General features: G+C 45.1%; 2 protein-coding genes across 8 annotated transcripts in view; one reads left to right on the top strand and one right to left on the bottom strand.

Moving 5' to 3' along the window:
* The first annotated feature begins 1,058 nt into the window (after positions 1–1,058).
* Positions 1,059–11,582, top strand: prr5l (proline rich 5 like). Of its 5 annotated transcripts, none has more exons than XM_035642665.2 (11): positions 1,063–1,335; positions 3,170–3,202; positions 6,473–6,606; positions 7,259–7,279; positions 7,758–7,838; positions 8,040–8,088; positions 9,454–9,511; positions 9,828–9,919; positions 10,008–10,145; positions 10,255–10,372; positions 10,742–11,582. In XM_035642665.2, exons 3-11 carry the CDS (start codon positions 6,488–6,490, stop codon positions 11,011–11,013), a joined length of 948 nt encoding a protein of 315 aa, XP_035498558.2. In that variant the 5' UTR covers positions 1,063–1,335; positions 3,170–3,202; positions 6,473–6,487; the 3' UTR covers positions 11,014–11,582. The 5 variants fall into 5 exon arrangements, with proteins under 5 accessions (XP_035498559.2, XP_047189251.1, XP_035498558.2 ...); XM_047333294.1 differs by having other exon boundaries at positions 3,170–3,215; XM_035642666.2 differs by lacking the exon at positions 10,255–10,372 and having other exon boundaries at positions 1,059–1,335.
* Positions 11,583–12,160: 578 nt separating this feature from the next.
* The window catches only part of LOC118315403 (GRAM domain-containing protein 2A), a 14,399-nt gene continuing 11,559 nt past the window's right edge, over positions 12,161–15,000 (bottom strand). For all 3 annotated transcript variants that reach the window (XM_035642661.2, XM_035642662.2, XM_035642664.2), the window contains 3 exons: positions 14,934–15,000; positions 14,505–14,606; positions 12,161–13,486 (listed from right to left, as the gene is read on the bottom strand). The exon at positions 14,934–15,000 is cut by the window's right edge and continues 27 nt beyond it. In XM_035642661.2, coding sequence (XP_035498554.1) covers positions 13,438–13,486; positions 14,505–14,606; positions 14,934–15,000 — 218 coding nt within the window. In that variant the 3' untranslated portion in view covers positions 12,161–13,437. The remainder of the gene's footprint in view (positions 13,487–14,504; positions 14,607–14,933) is intronic.

The raw sequence follows: 15,000 nt of genomic DNA, 5'->3' as shown, positions 1-15,000 counted from the left end.
TATCAATTAGTTGTTTGGTTCATAAAGTGTCAATCGTGTTTCATCAAACTCCAACGTGATGTTTTGTTTTGTCCTCACACCAAAGATATTCAGTTCACTGTCACAGAGGAGCAAACCAGAATATCTTTACATTTTTTACAATGTTTTAATTGAGTTTATCATTTTTAACAAAGGAAAAAGAAAGGAGGAAAAAAAGGAGCAAAAGGAAAAAATAATTAAAAAAAACATACATATACATACACAAAATATATATATATGATGATATATTTACAAATTCCCAAAATTGTATAAGTAAGTATATATATATACGTAGATTCCTATATACTATATATTATTAACGTTTTTATTTATGAATATTTTGACATTTATTTATTTATTTCCTGTATTTCTTGATTTATTCAGGTTTTTTTAACAGTGTTTCTTGGATTTTTCATTTTTAACAAAGGAAAAAAAGGAGATAAAGGAGAAAATACATTTATTATATATATATATAAACATACACACCAAAAACATATATGTACTGTACGTATATTTATAAATGCATGTCCAGCATCATTTAACGAACTATATTTAAGATTCATTCATTCATTCATCGTCTACCGCTTTATCCATTTTAGAGTCGCGGGGGGCTGGAGCCAATCCCAGCTGACATTGGGCGAGAGGCGGGGTTCACCCTGGACAGGTCCCAGCCTATCACAGGGCCACATACAGAGACGGACAACCACTCACTCTCACATTCACACCTACGGTCAATTTATAGTCTCCAATGAACCTGACCCCATTCTCATGTCTCTGGACTGTGGGAGGAAGATGGAGAACCTGAGAGAACCCACGCACACACGGGGAGAACATGCAGACTCCACACAGAAAGGCCCTGGTTGAACCGGGATTCAAACCTTCTTGCTGTGAGGCAAAGGTGCTAACTACTACACCACCGTGCAGCCTAAGAGAAGTCATAAACAATATAAATACATACAAATGATATATATATATATATAGAGCGGGAGTTTTACTGTGAAGGTCCAGATCGGAAGTGTCGCTGGTTGAGCTCGTGCAGCTTGTTGATCCGCTGACGGAGGATAAAGACCGAAGCTCGAGTCGCTTCACTTCAGAGAATCAGACTCAGGCACTTTGACTTTTATTTCCTCAGGAGGAAGAAAGTGAAGTTCATTTTCTCTGAGTTTGTTTGTGAAGAAGTGAAGCGATGTGCGGAGGAGGAGGAAGAGGAGGAGGAAGAGCCGCCTTCATCATCATCTGTCACCGGCTCCCGTGAGCACCGAGCACCGGCGACCGGGGACCGCGACGGGAGGTTCCTCACCGAGCGACTTGAGTCAGGTGAGTTCATGGTCCGAGGCCACGAGGTTAAAGATGTGTTCAGGGACCGAACTCCTCATTTACCTTCGCACTCACCGACAGTGTTCAAACATCTGCGACAGGAAGAGTTCCACATGTGTGTGAAGAGTCAGGAGAACCTGAAGTGATGCTCCACTGAGAACCTCCAAAACATCTTCAGTTCTCCTCAGGTCGATTGAACAATGTTCTTCCTTCTTGCTGTCTTGTTGATGATGTTGATGACCTTTGTGTGAACTTGTCGCCTTCAACCTTCATCAGAACATCTTCTTTGACCACTGGGACAATCTGAAGGACCCGTAGAACCTCTAGAACCTTTAAAACCTCTAGAACCTCTTCTTTGACCCCTGTGATAATCTGAAAGACCTGTAGAACCTGTAGAACCTTTAGAACCTTTTCTTTGACCCCTGGGATAATCTGAAGGACCTGTTGAACCTTTACAACCTGTAGAACCTCTAGAACCTCTTTACTGACCCCTGGATAATCTGAAGGACCTGTAGAACCTTTACAACCTGTAGAACCTCTAGAACCTCTTTACTGACCCCTGTGATAATCTGAAGAACCTGTAGAACCTTTAGAACCTCTAGAACCTCTTCTTTGACCCCTGGGATAAACTGAAGGACCTTTAGAACCTTTAGAACCTCTAGAACTCGTAGAACCTCTTCTTTGACCCCTGGGATAATCTGAAGGACCTTTAGAACCTCTAGAACTCGTAGAACCTCTTTACATACCCCTGGATAATCTGAAAGACCTGTAGAACCTCTAGAACTCGTAAAACCTCTTTACTGACCCCTGGATAATCTGAAGGACCTGTAGAACCTCTTTACTTACCCCTGGGATAATCGGAAGGACCTCTAGAACTCGTAGAACCTCTTTACTGACCCCTGGATAATCTGAAGGACCTGTAGAACCTGTAGGACCTCTTTACTGACCCCTGGATAATCTGAAGGACCTGTAGAACCTTTACAACCTGTAGAACCTCTTTACTGACCCCTTGGATAACTTGAAGGACCCGTAGAACCCGTAGAACCTCTTTACTGACCCCTGGATAATCTGAAGGACCTGTAGAACCTTTACAACCTATAGAACCTCTTTACTGACCCCTGGGATAATCTGAAGAACCTGTGGAACCTTTAGAACCTCTTCTTTGACCCCTGGGATAATCTGAAGGACCTTTAGAACCTGTAGAACCTTTAGAACCTCTAGAACCTGTAGAACCTCTTTACTGACTCCTGCAACTTCTTAATGGACCATTCAATATTCAATGATAATGATAATAAAAATGATAAATGATAATAAATGATATATGATAAATAAATGATAAAATAAAGATCTGAAAGATTTAAAAAATCTCATAAAAACAAATAAACAACAGATAAAATAATAAGAGAATAAAACAAAGTAATATAAACATATAAAGATTTCCACTTTCAGTCTTAACAGATAAAAATCTGAACTTTCTCTTGTTTCATCTTCACAGTGTTTGTTTATTAAAAGTTATTTCTCAGATTTATTCAGTTATGAAACCAGTAACCCGTGTGTGTGTGTGTGTGTGTGTGTGTGTGTGAGAGAGTGTGTTTTAATTCGACTTGTGCGTCAGTGAAGTGACTGACGAGTGTTTTTCTGACTGATCGCAGTTCAGGAAACAAACTGCGGCTCCGCGTCTATAATTGCATTAGTTTCTCTGAGTACTTCCTCATGATGGGAGGATTATCCCACATGCTAACACACACACACACACACACACACACACACACACACACACGTGTTGGAGAAGATTTAAATTCACTCTTCATCTTTTACTTTTTAATTTTCACAGGACTGAAGGAGGAGGTGGAGGAGGAGAGAGGAGGTGAGAGAAGGAGGTGAGAGGAGGAGGAGAGAGGAGGAGGAGAGAGAAGGAGGAGAGAGGAGGTGAGAGGAGAGAGGAGGAGGAGGAGAGAGGAGGTGAGAGAGGAGGAGGAGAGAGACGGAGGAGAGAGGAGGTGAGAGGAGAGAGGAGGAGGAGAGAGGAGGAGGAGAGAGAGAGGAGGTGAGAAAAGGAGGAGAGAGGAGGAGGAGGAGAAGGAGGAGAGAGGAGGAGGAGGAGGAGGAGGACGTGAGAGGAGGAGGAGGAGAGGAGGAGGAGGAGGACGTGAGAGGAGGAGAGAGGAGGAGGAGGAGAAGGAGGAGAGAGGAGGAGGAGGAGGACGTGAGAGGAGGAGGAGGAGAGGAGGAGGAGGAGGACGTGAGAGGAGGAGAGAGGAGGAGGAGGAGAGAGGAGGTGAGAAAAGGAGGAGAGAGGAGGAGGAGGAGAAGGAGGAGAGAGGAGGAGGAGAGAGAGAGGAGGTGAGAAAAGGAGGAGAGAGGAGGAGGAGGAGAAGGAGGAGAGAGGAGGAGGAGGAGGACGTGAGAGGAGGAGGAGGAGAGGAGGAGGAGGAGGACGTGAGAGGAGGAGAGAGGAGGAGGAGGAGAGAGGAGGTGAGAAAAGGAGGAGAGAGGAGGAGGAGGAGAAGGAGGAGAGAGGAGGAGGAGGAGGACGTGAGAGGAGGAGGAGAGAGGAGGAGGAGGAGAAGGAGGAGAGAGGAGGAGGAGGAGGAGGTGAGAGGAGGAGGAGAGAGGAGGAGGAGTCATATCGAAGCGACAGATGCTCAGAGACACGTATGTGTGTGTCTCCTGTGAACACTACATGTGGTGAACTGTGGACACATGGTGTCAGTCCCACACACAACCTGTAGTCCCTGGCCTGGTCTGAACACACACACACACACACACACACACACACACACACACACACACACACACACACACACGTCGTCTCCTCCCGTCTCTTGGAGGCGAGTGTCCGTCGTTCTCACCATGTTCATAAGATCGAAGGTTTAAAGAGTGAAAACATGTGAAACTGAAACATCTTCAGATTATAAAGATTATAAAATCTATCTCCTGTCGTCCTCGTCTCCTTGGCGACAGAAGTCGCTCCGACCTCTGACCTCCTCTGGCTCTGGCAGCGACGCAGCCAAATAAACAATAGTGTGTTTGTGTCGACGCCTCCTGCTGGCTGTGATCAGAGGAGACGGCACCGACACACACACACACACACACACACACACACACACACACACACACACACACACACACACACAGTCACACACACACACACACACACACACACACACACACACACAGTCACACACACACACACACACACAGTCACACGCACACACACACACACACACACAGACACACACACACACACACACACACACACACACACACTCGGAGTTTGACTCGTCATGTCTGAAGGACGAGAGTGAAGAGAAATCACAATGTTTTTCTTCTATTTATTTCATTTTTCATTCACTACAAAGGTTCAGATATATTTTTTTCTAGTTTCCTATTTTCTCCTCAGCTCTGAAAGTAGAACTATGACGTCGCGTCCTCACGTCCTGATCCGGGCGCTGCCGTGTCCACCGCCCGCGTCACCCGGAGCCTGAAGCTCCGCCCACACGTCTCAACCAGAGACTTGGTCCACATGTCAGTGTGAAACTCTGAGTCCTGTTGCAGTTTGTAGGCGGTTACTAAGCAACTGACTGCAGAGGAGACGATCCACTTCCTGTTTACACCTGAGTGGTCACGTGACACGTGTGACGGAGACTTTCTGTGCCGAGCTGGACAGACGACAACGTATCAGTTTGGACAGACGCTAAAAGTTCAGCAAAGTTTGGAAGATGTTTTTTGTAACGTAACGACGTCTGTGGATCTGTAATGATGAAAACCTGAAACGTTCATTTGAGCAGTTTCATTTTTGAGCGGAGTTTTGATTTTAACGTGTCGGACGAAGAGTCTGAAGTGAAACTGTGTCCAACAGAAGTTGAAGGAACAAACACGAGGAGAAGAGAAAGAAAAGAGCAGATCAGAAAGTTTCACCTGCTGCTCGTGGCTCCGCCCCCGTCCAACAGCTGTGAAAGTGTTTGTGTGAAACTCTGATCGAGGTCGACTGTGGGCGGAGACGTGACGCGTCGGTGTCAGAGACCAGATCTCATCGTGACCCTCAGGTCAGAGACCAGATCGTGACCCTCAGGTCAGAGACCAGATCTCATCGTGACCCTCAGGTCAGAGACCAGATCTCATCGTGACCCTCAGGTCAGAGACCAGATCTCATCGTGACCCTCAGGTCAGAGACCAGATCTGATCGTGACCCTCAGGTCAGAGACCAGATCTGATCGTGACCCTCAGGTCAGAGACCAGATCTCATCGTGACCCTCAGGTCAGAGACCAGATCTCATCGTGACCCTCAGGTCAGAGACCAGATCTCATCGTGACCCTCAGGTCAGAGACCAGATCTCATCGTGACCCTCAGGTCAGAGACCAGATCTCATCGTGACCCGTTGGGTTCCTCACCAGGTTCTACTGAACAAAGCTGTGACAGCGACTCTCACTCGTCCCCTCAGAACATGTGACGTGTGAAACCTTCATACTCTGACAGAAATAAAGCTGCTGGTCTGTGTCTGTGCTTCCTGGAAACCGAGGCGTAGTGAGACCTCTGTTCTGTAAACCAACAGGCTGCACAGGAAGTTGTGGTTCAGAGGAAACGATGTTTGTGTGTTTCTAAACCAATCAGACGCTGCTCGTCTCCGCCCCCCGTCAACAGGAAGTGAAACCTGCTGCCTGCAGCTCTTTACCTGTCTGTCTGTCTGACTCTCTGTCTGTCTGTCTCACTCCTTCTCTCTGTCTGTCTCTCTGTCTCACTCTGTCTGTCTGTCTGCCTGTCTGTCTCACTCTGTCTGTCTGTCTGACTCTCTGTCTGTCTGTCTCACTCCTTCTCTCTGTCTGTCTCTCTGTCTCACTCTGTCTGTCTGTCTGCCTGTCTGTCTCACTCTGTCTGTCTGTCTCACTCTGTCTGTCTGTCTGCCTGTCTGTCTCACTCCTTCTCTCTGTCTGTCTCTCTGTCTCACTCTGTCTGTCTCACTCTGTCTGTCTGACTCTCTGTCTGTCTGTCTGACTCTCTGTCTGTCTGTCTCACTCTCTCTGTCTGTCTGTCTCACTCCTACTCTCTGTCTGTCTCTCTGTCTCACTCTGTCTGTCTGTCTGCCTGTCTGTCTGTCTCTCCTGCTAAACTACTCTATGTCTCTTCTCTCCACAGTCGACGCAGTGCATCATGGGATCTTTCCGGCGTCCTAGACCTCGGTTCATGAGTTCTCCGGTTCTGTCGGACCTCGCCCGGTTCCACGCCAGCTCCCCGTCGCTACAGGTCTCCAACAGCAGCGTGTGGAACAGGTCAGAAAGACAGAGAGAACATATATATATATATATATATATATAAACGATCAGATCGTGGAGTGGCGCCATGTTATTGATGCCCCGCCCACACACCTCCTCGACCAATCCTGAGTCAGTGTCTTTCTAACAGACGAGTGTTAACGTCAGATGTTCTCATATCATAATCCAGACACAGATATTATCATCATGTGTTTACGACTACAATGTGTGTGTGTGTGTGTGTGTGTGTGTGTGTGTGTGTGTGTGTGTGTGTGTGTGTGTGTGTGTGTGTGTGTGTGTGTGTGTGTGTGTGTGTGTGTGTGTGTGTGTGTGTGTGTGTGTGTGTGTGTGTGTGTGTGTGTGTGTGTGTGTGTGTGTGTGTGTGTGTGTGTTATGGGTCCAAACACTGACATAGATGTAAAAGAGTCAAAGTGTTTGCTCATGTTTTCCAGACGTTCGACCTTGAATCAGGTTTTAGTTGAGGGTCGAATCTGTTTCTGATCCATTAGATACAAACTACATTATTGTAAATATTAAAAAAAACCATTATAATAATCATAATAACAATCGTCTGCATGAGGCTGGAGCTCGACTTATTGATTTATCTTTTATTGATAAAAAGTCAGTATCTACATTAATATCTGCTGATATTAAAACTTTTTTTTCACAGAATCAACAAAGCAGAAAAGATGTAAGTTTATTTTTATATTTTATTTTCATAAAACTTGTTGTTTCCTTAAATCACATCAAATCTATAAATCTGGTTGTTTGTTCCTGTGTTTTCTTTATATTTACAGATATTTATCATAACGTTTATGGTTAAACTGTAAAATTTCAACCCTCAATTACATTTTTAAGTATATAAATCTATATTCAAGTATATAAATCTATATTGGAAATATTTTGCTCACTAATATTATTAACGTCCGTATGAGTTGAGCTCTAGCCGAGGTCGTGTGCGGTGACACTTTTTATGTGGTGGACAAAATAATGGAAACACGTGAGTATAACTTCGGACGTGACCTCTGACCTCTGATCACGTGACCTCTGGAGGTCAGACGTCTTCGGCCTGTTTCCTTGGTGGCGAAACGTTCGTCAGGTCTCAACCAGACTGAGGAGTTTTACCTCTGACCTCTGACCTCACCTGTGTGTGTGTGTGTGTCCCTCAGCGTCCAATCAGCTGTGATCAAGGTGTTCCAGGGCGGAGCTCTGCAGACCAATGAGCTGTTCACGCTCAATGAGAGCATCAGGTGACACAAGTGCATTTCTTTTTAATAAATGATCATTTTGTGTCTATAACTAAAATCTACGTCTCAGTGACGTCTGTGTTTTGACAGTTTGACACAATAAGCAGCTGCAGAATATTCGTCCTTTATTAAAAATCAGTAAAATATTTAATTGAGCATGAAAACTTCTGATTGACTTTGGATCATTTGATGAATCTGTTGCAGGTGGCTCCTTAAAACCGAGATGGGCTCCTTCATCACCGACTACTTCCAGGTATCTGCACCTTCATTTCCTCCTGTTGTTCACACATTATAATAATAATAATAATAATAATTAAAATAATAATAATTAAAATAATTACCAGAGGACACCGCCTGACACGTGTTCAACGTTCATCATTCAAAAATTTAAAAAATTATATTTTTAATTTTGATTTTAACACATTGGAGCTGTAAACATGCCAAGAACAAGAAAACAACAAATATTGACCATAAGAAATTATAATCTAGAAAATATCATAGTAAATAGTCAAAAGTGTAAACGTCAGATGCTTTGATTGAAAAAGGAATGAGAAGTAAAACTGTAGATTTACTGAATAAATGATGAAGTTAAACATAAATTGAAAATGTTGCTACTTCACTCAACAAACTTTGTTTGAATATATTTGAATATTCATAAAATTGAAGGCGAACCTGCTTCGTTCAGAGTTTTTTACTGGAGTGAATCAGCAGCTCAGTTTGTCAGATAGAATCCTAACAACTACAACTCCCATCATGCCTCACTGCCTCACCACCACAACAACTGAGACGCCCCCTGGTGGCAGGAAACTCCCCGTCGTTCCTTTAAACTCTCATTTCACACGTTTCATCTCATCGTCTCCGTCTCCGTCGCTCAGTCTGAAGGTCGAGTCGAGAGGTCACCGTCGGGTCACAGAGCAGAAGTCTTTGAGGTTCGGACCCGCAGACGGGTGATGATGGCGCACAAGACGCCCACTTCCTGTCCGGAGTCGAAGAGGAAGTGCCTCTGTCAGAGAATCTCTGCTCTGACGTCTGAACTGTCTGTTTCTTTCGACTCGTCTTTCCTGAGACGGATACGTTTCCTGTTTCCTGTTTCCTGTTCGCACCGAGCCCAGACGTTCCCGTCCCGCGGCACCACGCGTTACTACTTCCTGTTTAGACCAGTTAATAAATATGAATAAACTGAATACAGACGCTGAACATTAAGCTCCGCCTCTAAACGTCCTCTAACTGTTGCTTTTATCGAAACCGACAGGAGGAAACATTCGTTCACGTGGACAGATTTAGATTCAGAGTTTAACCAGATTAACACAATAATCTGAATCAGATGAGAATCAGCAATAATCTGATGAAGACGTGTTTATTGCTCTGATTCATTCGTCTGATGTCTCATTATAACGACGTGTTGCAACATCGACACGTTCGGCAGTTTCCAACTGACATAATCAATATCACGACTTATTCACAATGAGATCAATAGTCTGATGATCACTGACTCTGTGTGTGTGTGTGTGTGTGTGTGTGTGTGTGTGTGTGTGTGTGTGTGTGTGTGTGTGTGTGTGTGTGTGTCTCTGTGTGTCTCTGTGTGTGTGTGTGTGTGTGTGTGTGTGTGTGTTCTCAGAACCAGCTGCTGACCAGAGGTCTGTCTGACGTCCTGGATCAGATCCTCCTCCACTCCGGTGAGACTGCTTCCTGCTTCCTGGTTTGTGGGCGTGAACTCTGAGCTGTGATTGGCTGTTTTTGAAGTTAATGAAAAGTGAAGATTTAAAGTTATTGCTTTGATCTGACGGTTAATTGTTCGCTGACTGTTTAAGTCTGAGTTCGAGAACAGAGACATGACGTTTCCTCTCCTGTGTGATGTTGGGTGTGGCGTCTGTGTTCCCACGGTAACATGCTTGTCTCGTGTGTGTGTGTGTGTGTGTGTGTGTGTGTGTGTGTGTGTGTGTGTGTGTGTGTGTGTGTGTGTGTGTGTGTGTGTGTGTGTGTCTCTCGAAGGTGATGCCCGACTCGTTGTCCTCGGCGATGTGTGGGACAGATTCTTCACAGAGACGCTCCCCACCCTGCAGGCCATCTTCTACCCAGTCCAAGTAAAACACACCTGCACGTGACCTTCATACGCCCAGTGACCTTCAGGAGAGCTGAAGAGTGTGTGTGTGTGTGTGTGTGTGTGTTCAGGGGCAGGAGCTCACCGTCCGACAGATGGCTCTTCTGGCCTTCAGAGACTTGGTGCTGCTGAAGCTCCACCTGGAGGAGACTCTGGGAGCTGCAGCCTCCGTCCCCCTGTCGGTGACTCAGATGCTGCTGGTGCTGCAGGTACACACACACACACACACACACACACACACACACACACACACACACACACATACACACACACACGACTGAGTGTGTGTGTGTGTGTGTGTGTGTGTGTGTGTGTCAGGGGGTCCACGAGTCCTCTGGTCCCAGTCTGGAGTATCAGCAGTTGGAGCGTCTGGTGGAGGTCGTTGTGTCTCCGTACGTCAGGAACGTCCTGCACAACAGCAAGCACCTGCTGCTTGGTGAGTACCACAAGTACTACAGGTAGTACCAGGTACCAGGTACTACCTGTAGTACTACAGGAACCGGAGCTGAAACCTTCTGATCCTCAGAGGAGAATGAAATTCCTTCAGGAGCAGATGTAACGTCCTGAAGCGATTAGAGTCTCATTCCTGCTGTGATGTAACATTAATATTCATATTCATAAGGTCTGAGCACTTGAGGCTGAGCTGCAGGAAACTGACACATTTTAATTAAATTTGAATCAGAGTCAGAGTTTAAACTGGTGACACAACGTAACCATGGAAACACAGCGGGTAAAAAAAGCAAACAACCTTCCACGACCGAGATCTGAAAAGTCAAACGTCCACTTGCTGTCTCTCGTCCTCCAGAGTCCCGTCACCTGCGGTTGTCGGGGTCGTTGCCAGGCGACCAGCCCGAGATCACCGTCACGCAGCATCACGGCTCGTCGTCTCTGGCGCCGCTGGTGGAGCAGGAGGGCGAGGCCTACCTGGAGAAGGCCGGTGGCGTGCGGCGCCACACGGTGGCCAACGCGCACTCTGACGTCCGGCTGCTGCTGTCGGCGTCGGGCAGGATGCATGCAGAAGGGGGAGGGGGGCGGGCCAATGTGTCCCAGGACCTTCTCCAGTCAACTGGATGTTGAAGACTCTCCGAGGGGGGGAGTCATTGGCCTCCCTCACAGCTAGTGGCCGCGGAGTCATGACCTGACGGACACGAGTCCGATGGGACGATGGAACCCGAGGAATCGCCACGGGACAGAAACATGTCACCAGGGGGGCGGGGTCAGGGGTATACAGGTGATGTCAGAGGTTTGGCTCCTCCTCCTCCTCCTCCTCCTCCTCCTCAGTGGGGAAGTCGTTTCTGACTTTGTGTTTTTATGAACCTGTTGTAGTTTTTTGTTTTACCTGAATTATTATCAGCATCGCTGTTGATCAAAAACGGTTTAGACTGATCTGGGTCGTCACGGTGACGACCCAACGCCGCCATGTTCCTGATGATGATGTCACGTCAGACGTCTGTAACGTGAACTTCCTCAGACAGGAAGTGATGTTCCCGGTTCTTCAGCAGCAGCGACTCGGATCCAGAACTGATCCAGGATCAGACTCTGGGTGGATCTGGTGCTGTGGACTGAACCGGGCTGCAGCTCCTGGATCTGCTCCGACCTTTTACAACTGTTACTAAATAATAAAGATCATTATTATCATCTGTGAACTCTGTCTGACTGAAGATCTTTGTTTTTATTGAAGCGAAGGACTTTAGTCGCTCGGGTTCTGTTCGGTTCTGTGGCTGTAAACGTCTGTCACAGTGTGACAGTAATCTATTACATGTAATCTCTGACCTCTGACCTCTGACCCAGACTGGGTGCCAGGTCAGAGGTCACATCTAATCCCTCTGCTCTTGTAAACCTGAACAGCGTTTGAGTTAATCAGATTACGTTTTTTTTCAGACAGCTGCTCCGCTGCCCCCTGGTGGCGGCTCTGACCTTTGGCCCTGATCCTCTTCCGTAGGAACAACATGGTGAACTTTGACCTTTAAACTCTCCTGTTGGACAGAAGATGATCTTCAGTTGTTGATCAGGTTGTTTGATTCTTCCTGTTGTGATCAGTCGATTCTGTTGTGTCAGCGCCGCCTGCTGGTCACACTCAACCTCTGCAGAGAAATGGAATCAACTCCTTATTCAAACTTATCGTTCTTATGGATCTTCGTCACTGCTCCTCTTCCTCACAGATTCACGTTACCTTCACAGTAATGTTCAACCCTCGAGAGAAAAGTCTCCAGATGACACGTGGTTGACAGTCGAAGCAGCTGATCAACGTTTATTGATTAGATTGTTTTTGTTTAATTACAGAAAATACAAAGTTATTTCATAAATCCAACATCCAACAGTCTGATGACGTCATGACACTGAGTCATCAGATCCAAACAGTTTCACTCAGAACCTGAGAACGTTTATGATTTACAGTGTGAGGATGTTTTATGAATCTGGTCCCGGTGAAGAGAAAACAACTGAACATGAAGAGGAGATCAAATATAAATACTTCAAATATACGTCATAATAAAACAGATAAATGACTCACCTTTGGCTGTTCGTCATCTTTTTTAATTACATGATAAGAAAAAGAAAATGTTTTGTACCTGAAAGTATTAATACTCATGAATCACGAGCATCACTTGTCTCTGCTCCCTCTTCATGTTCATACTGTTCCAGTACTTTTACTTTAGAATTTCTACTTCTACTTTGTACTTTTTACTCCACATTTATTAGACAGATTTAGTTACAAGTTACTTTGAAGATCAATATTTTAATAAATCTGTGTTTTAACTGTACTCTAATACTTTAACTACAAGTACATCTCCTGCAGGACATTTAACTGTACTGGTGTATTTCTACTTTGTCTTGGTACTTTTACCAGCGTGAATCTGAATATTTTTTTATTAATAACCTGATTCATATCACATTTCAGCCTGTGAGATAAAAAGTTCTGCAGGAACTTCTGTGATGTAGTTACAGATTATTTTTTTACGTTTTCATTTTCTTTGTTCAGCCTCGTCGAAGCCGACGAACCAACGATCGTCCAATCACAGAGCTCCAGCTTCACGGATTCACTGACGGAGGTCGTGATTGGTGCTCAGAACATGAACTGTGATGATGTCACATGATTCAGATCAGTAACATTCAGGAAAAACACCAGACGCTTCAGCTGCTGCTCCATCACAGACACAGTCACTGACGCCGACCGTCAGTCAGTTTGTGTCTGTGTCAGAATCTACAGCTCAGGTACAGTATGTTACAGTTATGTAACAGTTATATTACAGGTATGTTACAGTGTGTTAGTTATGTAGCAGTACGTCAGAGCGTGTTGTCGTTTCTCCACCTCTGATTCCTACATGTCCACTGAGAGGTCAGAGGTCAGCCTACTGTTTGTGTTGACTACTGTCTCTATGGTAACCAGGTGGCGGCGGTGGGGTCAGAGGTCAGTCGTCTGTCTCCTCTCTCCGCCGCCCCCTGAAGGCAAATCTGTGTCAGTGCAGATTTTCTTCTTCTTGACTCCGATTGACTCCAGTGTCAGGTTCCTGTCCTCTGATTGGCCAACCAGCAAGGCACCTCACCACACCTGCAGCGCAGTGAAATACATCATGAGTTGTCATTTAAATGTGTTGGTACAGTAACGAATAAAACTGTTTGATACAGTAAGAATTTAAATTGACCTAAAATGTCACAATTAATGAAAATATCATAGTATAGTAAAGTATAAGATATAAAAATGAAAAGAAATGTCTATTAAGTTATGAAAATATTACATATCAATGTGTAAACCCATAACCACGTTATAAAAATGTCACAGTGCAATAAAGTATAAAATAAATGTGTAACAATACCTTATCTACCGATTAGGAAAACTTGGAAGTCAGATTTATATGTTTCCAAAAGTCTATAGTACAAGATTTAAAAATATATTTTCATCAAATAGCCTGTTGCAACATATCAATCACAAGACCTTCGTCAAATCTTTTAATAAAAAGTGTCAAATCAATGAATCTATTCATCAGGCCACTGGACGAACAAATGTTTGTATCTGACGTGAACAAGTTCATGAATATTCATATATTCACATGTCTCACAGTGAAGACGGCGATGGTTATGATTCAGATCTGTCAGAGGCCTCACGTGTACAGTGTCTGTACAGTGTGTGATTACAGTGTGTATTTACAGTGTGTGTACTGTGTGTACAGTGTGTGTTTACAGTGTGTACAGTGTGTGTACTATGTGTACAGTGTGTGTTTACAGTGTGTACAGTGTGTGTACTATGTTTACAGTGTGTATTTACAGTGTGTGTACTGTGTGTACAGTGTGTGTTTACAGTGTGTGTACAATGTGTGATTACAGTGTGTACTGTGATTACAGTGTGTAATGTGTGTACAGTGTGTGTTTACAGTGTGTACAGTGTGTGTACTATGTGTACAGTGTGTGTTTACAGTGTGTGTACAATGTGTGATTACAGTGTGTAATGTGTGTACAGTGTGTGTTTACAGTGTGTACAGTGTGTGTACTATCTGTACAGTGTGTATTTACAGTGTGTGTACAATGTGTGATTACAGTGTGTAATGTGTGTACAGTGTGTGTGACTGTACCTCTCTCTCAGTGTTGGTTGGCTGCTCAGGAAGCTGAGCTGCTGCTCCAGACGACAGACTCTGAAGGCCAGATAACACGAGGACAAGACGAGCAGGAAGACGCTGAGGACAGAACCACAGCGACACGTCACATCATCCCCACAAACTGAAACTGTCTCACCTCCGCAAAACATGTCTGATCTGATGGTGGAAACACCAACCAGCAGGAGGCAGCACACACCAACGATACGATACACACATCTGAGACAATGTGGACGACCCTGAACGCACCGCGGACCTCAGAGTACTGATGCTCATGCTAACACAGGAGCCAACACAGGAGCCAACACGGCTCTGTCAGTGTTGGAACCTCTGCAGGTCAGTGTGTTTGGTTGTATTGAGAGTTTTCTGGAGGATTCTGACGATGGAGTGGTGGAGTGACGGACTCACAGCAGGATGAAGAGCTTCAGCAGCTGGTACTCCACCTGACCCAGTTCAGGGACTGGTTCCGTCAGCA

This window comes from Scophthalmus maximus, chromosome 7 (assembly GCF_022379125.1).
Source record: "Scophthalmus maximus strain ysfricsl-2021 chromosome 7, ASM2237912v1, whole genome shotgun sequence".
Lineage (NCBI taxonomy): Eukaryota > Metazoa > Chordata > Actinopteri > Pleuronectiformes > Scophthalmidae > Scophthalmus > Scophthalmus maximus.
The sequence above is the reverse complement of the archived record's forward strand: the minus strand, read 5'-3'. Positions and strand labels throughout refer to the sequence as shown.